Genomic DNA, 10,940 nt, shown 5'->3' on the forward strand with positions numbered 1-10,940 from the left:
TTCTCTGTCCCCTTCTCTTTCCCTGTTGTCTTTTTTTCCCTTTCCCACCAAAACCACCTCCTTTTATATCTTCTCCTCTCCTCCCCTTTTCGGTTTTCCTCTAGCTACGCACTGCTTCCGGAAGTGCCAATCCACTGGAGCCCTGCAGAAATCCTGGGGCTTCTGCTGAGCCCTGACAATCCTACAGCTCCAGCTGCTCCTCTCTCAGGTTTGGGTCACTTCAGCTCATTCCCCTCCCCACTACACTTGTTTAGGAGGGTCATGTACCACCTGCCATGTGCCAAAGTACCACTGGTGGTACGTAAACCACTGGTTCAAAAGCCCTGATCTATGGACATGGATCCCAGAGAGCCACCTGGTTTTCAGAAGCTCCAGAACAACACTGGAGAAAAATGAAGAGTAAACTCAAATGAACACAGATAACAGGTTTTATTAATACCTAATAAAGGCAGTGAACTGTTATTTCTTTGCCCCCCACTTTTTTTTTGTTTTGCAGAATGTCAACTAATGGCCTAACATGATAACTTGTTACCTTCAAGGTAAGGAATAGTCATGGGAATTTTTGCAGGACTGATGTAAGGACTATTCTAAGCAAGTGCTGGATAAATTGGCTTGGATTTGTTGGAGTGAGATGTATTATTTATCTTAAGTGGCATAGATTATCAGTAATAGTTGCTGTTTTTACCCTGTATGTTACCCAGTCACTGTTTCAAGATGGATGGTCATAAAAATCATTTAAATAAGCAGAAAATAGAGAAAGCATATAAATTGAGAGAGGGATATGCTAAAAAGTAAAAATGTGAACATAAATTATTCAAGACACTCAGTAATTCTTACACTTTAATTCAAGTGAGTTGTAGCAAATAGCACATTCCAGTCTCATTTGAAAATGGCTCTTGATTTCACATCTCCCTGTAGATACTTTCTCAAAGGCTTTGCTTTTGAACTGTCAACTGTATCCCATAATTTTTCTCCCATTAAGCTTTTATACTTCCCTTTATGAATAGTCTCACCCAATCAACAATTTGACAATTCAGTCAGGAGACACTGACTCTTTGTGACAACAATTGCTGCCCCAAATATTTTCTAACCTCTTTTCTCCCATTTTCACACTAGTTTCTTAAATACTGTAATGGCACATGACTAAAACTTGTGCTGAGACAAAAATCTTCAAACACATTTTATAAATTATATAGGAAATATAAAGTGATCTAGTTCTGTTCCTCGGTGTAATGTATAAAAATGGCTGACTTCTGTATTACAACTATATAACAGTTTTAAATTTTTATGCATTATTCTTAAACACTGAAAACATCATTGAAATTATTGTCTTGCAAAGAAAATACGATTGGTCAGCTGAACTAGGTTCAAAGAATGGTTTAAATCCTTAACAACCATAATTCTTCATGAACTAATTCACATAATTACTAACTGTAGTACGTAATTTCGTTTCTTGCCATATTTATGACAAAAAAAAAATCAGTTGATGCATTAATTAGATACCAGTACCTGTTTATATATTTGAGAGAAATATAATTTTTATTCATTTTTATCTCATGGTTGTTTGCTAGAATGTGAAAGTCAAAATAGAGCTGGATGTGAGATTGCTCGGACATAGAAATATTTTCTTTTCTTTCTCTTAACATTCATTCAAATGAGATAATTATTTACTAATAATTTCAGGGGTAGAGTAAACTCAGCTAATTATCACTGGTGGCAGGAGAGTGGCATTAAGAAATAAAGGAGTTTGAGAGAACTCTGGAAAGAAGTGTTGGGAATGTGAGGTACTGGCTTTCTATAAGGATTTGATATAGGGTACGCATTGAGACATAAAACTTATTTTAAGTTATGGGTTCTAAACTAAATAAAAGCCACAGTTTTTCAAAAATATTTAGTCATTTTTTTATATATTTTAAGGAAGCAGTAATGCTATATCTAAGAATTTGTGTTTTACATGAATATTCCCAGACATTATTTTTATACAACTTTAAAAAAAAAAATTAAAGTTACTGTTTTTGCCACAAGAAGTTCTGTTGTTACCTGCACATATTTAATTATGTATCCAGAGAAATTCAAATTTCTCCCCGTCCAACAAACGGCTTCTAGTCAATTTTTAAAGTTGAATTTCCAAGATTATCTACCATCTTTTTCCTGCAGGACATCATCTGTTTCTTCTGAACTGTCTTCAGGGATATCAAGAGTGGCTTTCCTAAACCAAGAAAAAGGCTTCAATATTTCTGGATAATAACAAACAGAATTGTACATATATAACTTTTTAATGTCTGATATTGCAATTAGAAGAGAATCTAAAACCTGTCTCCAAAAAAGCCACTCCTTTCACACAAAACTCAAAATGAAGAGTAGATTTTGTTCCCAGACAACCCTCTTTTTAAACTGTTGATGCTAGTAGTACTACATTCTTCTGAAGAGGCATGCGCAACCAAGGCATGCGCAGCTGCTGTCCCTCTGTGACGCCTCCTAGGGACTTTGTTCAGCTTCGCAAGGCATTGTGGAGGCTTCATATGGTCTGCTGAATGAGGTCAGAAAGCTCTCAGGAAAGCCTTGTGAAAGGCCAGCAGCTGCTTTCTGGGCACAAGTCAGCAGGAGGAGGAAGAAGGCAATGAAGATCAGCTTGGGGTGGCAGGAGCAGTAGAGTACAGAGAAACCAAGAGGGTAGAGATGGGTGGAGATGGAGGGTGGGGAGTTGAAGTGAAAGTAGTGTGGCAGAGCTGGAGAAGCATGAGGTCCTCAACAGTGCAGTCCTCGTCTAAGCACAGAACTGAGACTACCAGAACTACCATTGCTAAGTGGTACAGTCTTATGATATTTCGCCTAACAACCATTTTGTTTAGTGATGGAAATTCTGGACCCAATTAGGAATGTTAAACCATGGCTACCTGTACTGATAAGACTAGTTTTTGGCAAGTTTGGCAAGTTTAAGATGCATGGCCTTCAACTCCCGAAATTCCTCATGGCTGGCTGGGGCACCCTGGGACTTGGAAGTTCAGATATCTTAAACTCAAGCCAAGGTTGAGAATCGCTGGATAAAACTATTAGGCTATTTATTTCCACTGCCAACTGTATTACTTAATGTTAACCATCAAGAAGACTTATTTCACTTTAAAAAGTAACTATCTTATACAAGCTATTATTTAAGTAAAAATAACCATGAATTGGGTTCCTTGATTTTGCCTGCCCTGATATACTATACTTATTCTATTAAGGACAAACAAATGGTCTGGCATAATTTACTTTGTAAAATATTTTTATCTACTGAATAAAAGGAGTCGCAGGACTCAAAATGTATGAATTCTTTAACAAAGTCATGCTATACATGGTATCAAATTGCATACCTGACTGCATACAAATATCAAGTCACATTATTATGGAAGTAGCAAGGACCTGTGAGTTATGCAGACTGAGACCCAGCTTTTTCTTGTATAATGGAATAACCCTGATTTCTTACCACTTTGCCATCTTAAATGCATGTAGCTCACTTTGCTTTCTTTTCTTTCTCTCAACAAAGGTTTCGCCAGTGACTTTTTGCAGTCCCATTAGTAATGTTCCCAGAGAGCCACTGCAGAAAAACATCACAGGAAATAAATGTAGTTATGTGGAACACAACCAAGCAGGAATTATGACAATGAAAGGATCAGATAATAAATGCTAGCATTTATATCTCTACCTCTGAATTTTATAATCCATCATTTAAAAAAAATGAAGAAATCATCTTCATATACAATGTTTTAAGTAGGAAAACAAATAGGCATATGTTTATTATTATTAAGATGCAATACAATTGTTACATTTATGTAGTAATATATTAAAAGTTTGGTAGTCTAAAATCCTTCTGTCCTAATATATAGAGAGTATTTTTCAAATGAAAGCACTCAAGAATGTATATTTTTCAAATTTCTCCCTCTACAATGTCAGTGAATGAATAAAGTGAAAACTAATTTCCAAATAACCATGTTCAAAACTACACTGTTAAATTGTTTTATTTCTGAGTTATATTGTAGCAGCTTCTTCAACAAAGTACAAAATACAGATTTTGCAGTGGTTTGAGTCTTACTATAAATGTTGGTTTTCATATTTAGTTTCCTTTACTTTGTAAAAGTATATTACTTAAGGGATATACTCATGTGGGTCTTCTAAAGGATTACAAGTTCACCACGAAACAGAAGATCTAAAACTCACATCTATCTTAAGGTACTTTGAGGAAAACACAGCAGCTTTTCTCATTCTTCCATCATGAAAATAATAGAGGCATCAGATACTTCAGAAGAAAAAGACAGTAGCTTACTGGAAATGGTTGAAATTATCTATTTCTCCTAAATCTCTGCTTAAATATTGAACTTAGCTTAATATTGAAATTAGCCCATTAAATAATGAACTTTCTAAGCTAAAAGGCTGTCTCAGAATGAATGGCCAGGATGTGTATGAAAAAGAAAGAAAAAACATCTTTGCAAAATTCAGCAAATTGTTACATGGAGGTTTAGATGTCATCCAAACAAATCAATTAAAAGATAGCAATGCAGATAATGGCTATGGTTCAAAGTGTGCACTTTTTGAGCAACCTACCCCAAGAGTCCTCCAATAACACTGCCTCCAATCAGACCTCTCAAGCCCAAGTGCATTCTGAACAAGCTGCCGGTACAAGCTAGAAATAGAATACAATCAGACGAAGCAAGCTCAATCTCAGTACTCCAAAGTGCCTATTAAGTCATTTCAACTTTCTCCTTTTCCTCATCTAGTCTAGTGAAATGTAATTTCAAGGCTGTACATATCATAAATTCAACCCCAAATATCTATTTTATACAAGTCAGGCCAACATCTTCTGCAGCAAACACATAAAGTACAGACAGTGTGCACCCATACACATCTATAGGGCAGTACGTATATCTTTAAAACTCTCTCTCTCTCTCTCTCTCTCTCTCTCTCTCTCTCTCTCTCTCACACACACACACACACACACACACACACACACACACAAAACATCTGTTTGTCTATAGTTGGATGTATATGGAGGAAATATCAGAATGTTGGTGTGTGCATATAGATGTCCTATCTCAGTATATAATTCAAGAATGTAGCCATTATTTAAACAATTTAGAACAGGGGTAGTCAACCTTGGCTCTTTTATGACTCGTGGACTTCAACTCCCAGAATTCCTGAGCCAGCTGTGCTGACTCAGGAATTCTGGGAGTTGAAGTCCACGAGTCATAATAAAAGAGCCAAGGTTGACTACCCCTGATTTAGAACATGGCTTTCCCACCAAGCTTCTTTTAAAAATCTATACAATGTTTATATAGTATAAACAATTACATTGTTTCCAAGTTATTCTTTCCTAATATTACTACCCATATTAATGACTACTAAAAAGTTGCCTCCAACAGCATATTCAAGTGAAATGGCTAGCAGACCTCATTTCGGTGAAAAGGAAAATAGCACTTCCTTCCAGACGTATATAAGAAGCAGCAGATTCCAGGATCAATTTGATGGTTCATTCTGTGTTAGGAAAATTCTGGGCTCAATAGGTACATACGGTAGCAGGAATAATAAACAAGCCTAAATTGCAACTCAGTTCATTATTGTAGTTGGGGATTAGAGAAGGTAACTGTAAATGAGGGGGTCCTTGGTGCTCCATGAGCTTGCTTGTTTTCTTGCACACATTTCATTAACCAAACTAGGCAATATCAACAGACTAGCACTGATGATGTTACCTAGTTAGGGTTATGAAACATTTGTAAGAAAACAAGCAAACTCAGAGAGCACCAAGTGCCCCTCATTTCAATCCTGAGCTACAAATATTCTCCTTCATTGGTAACTGTAAGTGTTAGTCTTTCTTTTTCAGAAACCTGAAAAATATGAAAAAAGAGCCAAGGAAAACTGTAATATCTTAAATCTTCTGGTATACTGTGTATGTGCTGTGCCTGTGTGGTGAGAGCAGCAACAGTATGGAGGATTTATGGTTTTTCAGCATCCAATATCCTTGAACATTGAAACTGGAAGTTGTAGTGAGTAATTTCAAAAATTTAAAGTTGTAGTTAATAATATCTGGAAGCAATGTTACTTCAATTTACAAAGTAGTAAGTAAAAAAAATAAGAAAACACTATTTCAGCATATAAGTTATTACAGGATGCTTGCACAACTCTAGCTGAAATAAAAGCAGATTATGGAGAAGGCCAAATAAAATATTTGGTTTATCTTATTAGTTACAAAGGTTTTTAGGGAACTTCAGCAGTATTCAGCAGAGCCTTTCTATATCAAAGGGCTGATGCAGTTTCCAAACAGCCAGTTTATAGCCACAGAACATTTAGATCAGGATCCATGGGATATATATTTTTTGAGTATCTGAATAACTCAAAATATAACCCAGATCAAAAAGTAACTCTGATGCTAATTTTCTCTAATCAATAGTCTTACCTCCAGCAATGGTATAGTGACCAAGGGTACTTTTATCACGATATACAGACAAGCCAGTATTCACTGTGCTGCAAGAAGAGAAATAATAAGCAAGAATTAACAAGAACTTTAGGAAGAAATTCTGAAAAGTCAAACATTATTTTTCTGCTTAGATATTTTTGTAATCTGCACATAAAATACATATTTTCTTAAATGGGATGGGATAATTATATACTGTCAAATGTTTTACATCAGAGTTCACATATCAATAAAAAATCTTTTTCTCAGTGAAGATATTTATGGCTTGAAGCATAATTCACAAGATATAGCAACTGTATTTTTTATCTTCATGAATATCTATCCAGAGCAGTGGTTCTCAACCTTTTTAATGCCGCAACCCCCAACCGGTCGTAAGTCGAGGACTAAACCGGTCGTAAGTCGAGGACTAAACCAGTCGTAAGTTGAGGACTACCCAACCGGTCGTAAGTCGAGGACTTTCCCTGCCCGGGAGCGCAGCGCATGCGTGGTTCCGCCCCCTACGCCGGCCGAGGTGTAGCTGGCAAGCGGCAGAGACGGAGCAGGCCGACCACCAGCTGGCCCAGCCCAAGGGAGATAAGGCACCCGCTGAAAAAGGGGGAAAAAAATGGACAAAAAAAAATGGCGGACAGCCTTGCTTGGCGACTCCCGTGAAATGGTCGATTGACCCCAAATGGGGTCGCGACCCATAGGTTGAGAACCGCTGATCCAGAGGGTAGTTCATATATAATGTAGGTCTTATTTGCGATAATGAATGTACAGTTCTACTGTATGAATTTAGAGTAATTTAGCAAAATGAGATAGGAATATTAAATTTTAATAATGATGTTTTTACTGTTTAATAATGCATTGAATTTTTATTTCCGAAAAGAAACACTAACTTGTACTTAAGATGATCCTAATTTCAAAGAAATATTAGATAGAAAAAAGGTTATATATTAACAAATCCTGTACAAACCCAGATTTCCATTATTGTCAGTTCCTCCTAAATTCAATCTTGAAGATTCTTCACCAGCTTGCACATCTGCCCTCCCCGCCCCCAATTATATTTGTGTGTATATGATACTTTTTATTTAAGGTCCTGGCACCCATAATTGCCAAGCTGGAAAAGAACTTAAATAATGAGGCCACCTGTAAACAAGTATTTGCATTGGGAAGAAATTGGGTTAACATCTAGGGAGCAAATGACCTAGGACAGTGATGGCGAACCTTTTAGAGACCGAGTGCCCAAACTGCAATCCAAAACCCACTTATGTATCGTCAGGTGCCGGGTAGACGTGGCCCATTGGATGGGTGTGGCCCATTGGGTGGGTGTGACCAATTGGGTGGGCATGGGCCATTGGGTGGGTGTGGTTTCGGTGGTAACGGCAGACTGGGTGGGACTAAAAAGTTCAATCAATCAATCAATTCCAACTTTGCGAGACCTTTTTTTTCCCCTGCAAGAAGTTGAAATTGATTGATTGATTGAACCTTTTTTTTTGCACATGGTGGCAGAGGCCTAAAGCGAAAAGGTTTTATAAAACCCAGCTGAAGGCCTAGGACTGGGGCGACCACCACGGACCTAGAACCAATTTGAAATGTAACCACTGTTTTTAGAAAGCTAACATTCTAGGTTTGCAGAAACAGAAAAGTGGTTTTTATGAAGGATCAATAACAGTGCCAGTCAGATCTCCAAATGGCCTCTATGTCATCACAAAATTAATTTTTTTTGAAAATCTCTCAATTTTGACAATCTTGTTTTATTTTTGGGTAAAGGAACATCTGGTCTATTATACAATTCTTCTTGGAAGTAGAAAACATAACCAAGCCCTGACTTATGCTTAGATCAGCTTATTGCTTGAGAATAGAGATACGCCACTGAGAAAATAAAACAGAATTAAAAATGCAGAAAATGCATTAGAAATCCATTAGAAATGGAGGAAACAGTAGAAGGGGCACAATGATCAAAGTAGTCTCATTTTGCATCTAATATTCATAAGTTACAATATTATCCTAGAATTGTAGGACCATGTATCATGAGCACAGCACCCTGTTTATCTCCCATAGATAACAAGAAATACACTTACTTGAATATTGCTACAAAAGCAGCAACTCTCCAGCTCCACCGCCAGCCATATCGGATGAATCCCCTCATTGCTATTCGTTGCATAGATTGCTTTGGAGAAGGTAAGCAAAATTATATGTCAAGGCACTCTATATCCATTACTAATGCAAACTGAAAATGTGATAATAGAAACCCGATAAACGCTCCATAAATTTCTTACACAACTTTGTTTTGTAAAAGTAAGGTACACCCATCCAAACTTCCATTACAGATTAAACCTCATCACTGAAAACAGTTCAATTGTTAATTGACTGTTAACTGAATTTAATACCATAAATAAGCTATACTTTGTACATGGATGCAAAGAATATATTCTTTTAATCTGTGATTTGCAATATTTCATTCAAAAATGTTGTCAGTGAATATATATTACATAGTATGTCCCTCTGTGGTGCTTGATTTCTGATTTTTGTTTCTCATTTACAAGACAGCAAGTAACAAAAAAAAAACCCAACCCAACTATTGCACGTTCAAATTTTGTCAAATATCTGTCCATACCACAGCATCCAGCCGATTATGGTAGAGTTCTCCTCCACATTTCTCAATGTACTGTTTTTTGGCATTTAGATATCCAGGTATACCGCCGTAGACAAAGCCAACAAGACTCCCTGTAAATGTTGCTTTAGCTATATATATCGTTTCTTCTGGGTACGTCTTTTGTTCACTGAAAAAGAAAATATGTTTCAGGAAACATATTCAGAAACTGTTTTATGAAATTCTCCATATCCTTTTGAATAATAATTGCTGGGATAGGCAGGGAAGGACAAGGCTGAGGTCGGATTTCGAAAAAAGCATTTCATTCCTGAATTACACGCGTTCCCTCCCGGCCACCCACTGTCGCTCCAAGGATAAGGCTCTTGGCCAGGGGTAGGCAACCTTGGCTCTTTTATGACTCGTGGACTTCAACTCCCAGAATTCCTGAGCCATGCAGGAAATGTAACAAAGGAATCCAGAACTCATACAACTTCAAAACAGAATAGTTCTTTTGATTAATATACTTTCAATCATTAGCATAGTAGTAGCCTGAAGCAACCTCTATATAAAGGTGGAAGATGAAAGCTGGAAAAGATGTTTAGGTTGTGTGCAAACAAAAGATTCAGCAAGAAATTCATAGTATTTGAATCCCAATGAATAGTTCTTTTAAGTGACATTTTAAGTTTATCGTATTGTGTAGATGTAAATGGGACTGGGTTTTGGTTCTTTTTAACCCATCTGTTTTGTTATAAAATCTGACTAAAGGGATCCAAGATGGCATATTTATGAAATCTACCTAATATGAATCTGACATTTAAAGAGATAATGCATTCAGAAAACACAAACCTATAAATTGATTTTTTTAATTTGAATTAATCTTGTTGACATTCATAATGTTGCAACCATTAAGAAATTAATATGGAAAAAATAGAACATGAAGACGTAAGTACAGTTCAAGCCAACGTCCCCATCCCAGAAAAAAAAATAACTTTTCTTTTGCAAAAGATGCTATATTTTACATCTGGTTTCCAAGCTGAGCCATGCTGGCTCAGGAATTCTGGGAGTTGAAGTCCACGAGTCATAAAAGAGCCAAGTTGCCTACTCCTGCAGTCTTGGCTATTCACTTACTTCCGCCGAAAGAGCTCCCGAACTCGTTCCCAGCCCGAGGCCGGGGGCTGCAGCCAAGGTGGCGAGCCCTCCAGCGCTCCGAGCACCTCAGGGACCGGAGCGGCGCATTCTTCACCCAGCACTGTGAGCGGCCGTGCCGTCCTCACTCCCGGTCGCTCCATATTTGCCGACGCCTGCCCGGGAAGTCTTTGTGGGAACTTCCCTTGTAAACATTAATGCACTGAAAAGAAAAGAGCGCCATCCTGTCGCCTTGGAGGATGTAACGCACCCTCTTCGTCCCCCCGCCTAGGAGAAGCGTGAAAAAGAACCGACGCTGAAAGCGGGCGGTATTTTTTTTTTTAATCTTTAGAAATAGCATGACTCTTTAAAAAAAACAACAAAATGAAAGACCTTCCGTCCTCCTTTCCTTCTCTTGCCTCCCCTCTCTGTCTGCCTACGGCAGTGTTTGTCAACCTTGACAATTTCAACTCCCAGAATTCCACAGCCAGCAATGCTGGCTGTGGAATTCTGGGAGTTGAAGTCCACATGCCTTAAAATTGTCAAGGTTGAGAAACACTGGCCTACGGTTAGAAATACGTCATTCGTTTATGCTCGGTGTTATCTCCTTTGTTCTTTTTAATCAGGAAAAGGCAAAACAAAATACTCTTTTATTCTTCCTTTCCTCACCAGCCAGGTCTTGCTTCTTAGCCTTTCAAATTTTTTCTGTCCAACATCTCGAAGCTCCCTCCTTGCATCCGTGATATCTGCAGTTGCATTTCTTCCCGCCTTTTAACTTTTATGAGATCTAGAACT

The 10,940-nt window shown here is 37.7% G+C and overlaps 1 protein-coding gene across 1 annotated transcript; it reads right to left on the reverse strand.

The window, feature by feature from the left end:
- Positions 1 to 1,879: 1,879 nt before the first annotated feature.
- On the reverse strand, positions 1,880 to 10,310 carry TIMMDC1 (translocase of inner mitochondrial membrane domain containing 1). Its single transcript, XM_015817711.1, has 7 exons — positions 10,149 to 10,310; positions 9,045 to 9,210; positions 8,509 to 8,597; positions 6,428 to 6,495; positions 4,582 to 4,660; positions 3,467 to 3,577; positions 1,880 to 2,209 (listed from the first exon to the last, which is right to left on the reverse strand). The coding sequence occupies exons 1-7, from the start codon at positions 10,307 to 10,309 to the stop codon at positions 2,134 to 2,136; spliced, it is 750 nt and encodes a 249-aa protein (XP_015673197.1). The 5' UTR covers position 10,310; the 3' UTR covers positions 1,880 to 2,133.
- Between the last annotated feature and the right edge of the window lie 630 nt (positions 10,311 to 10,940).

Source organism: Protobothrops mucrosquamatus, unplaced genomic scaffold (genome assembly GCF_001527695.2).
Source record: "Protobothrops mucrosquamatus isolate PMUCROS unplaced genomic scaffold, P.Mucros_1.0 scaffold624, whole genome shotgun sequence".
NCBI lineage: Eukaryota > Metazoa > Chordata > Lepidosauria > Squamata > Viperidae > Protobothrops > Protobothrops mucrosquamatus.

What these genes read in the sequence shown, in the direction of transcription:
- TIMMDC1 (XM_015817711.1), bottom strand. Translation starts at nt 10,309, where the DNA reads ATGGAGCGACCGGGAGTGAGGACGGCACGGCCGCTCACAGTGCTGGGT. An exon ending in CGGGAGCTCTTTCGGCGGAA is followed by an intron (nt 9,211 to 10,148) that starts GTAAGTGAATAG and finishes TTTCTTTTTCAG; the next exon opens with TGAACAAAAGACGTACCCAG. An exon ending in ATAATCGGCTGGATGCTGTG is followed by an intron (nt 8,598 to 9,044) that starts GTATGGACAGAT and finishes CCTTCTCCAAAG; the next exon opens with CAATCTATGCAACGAATAGC.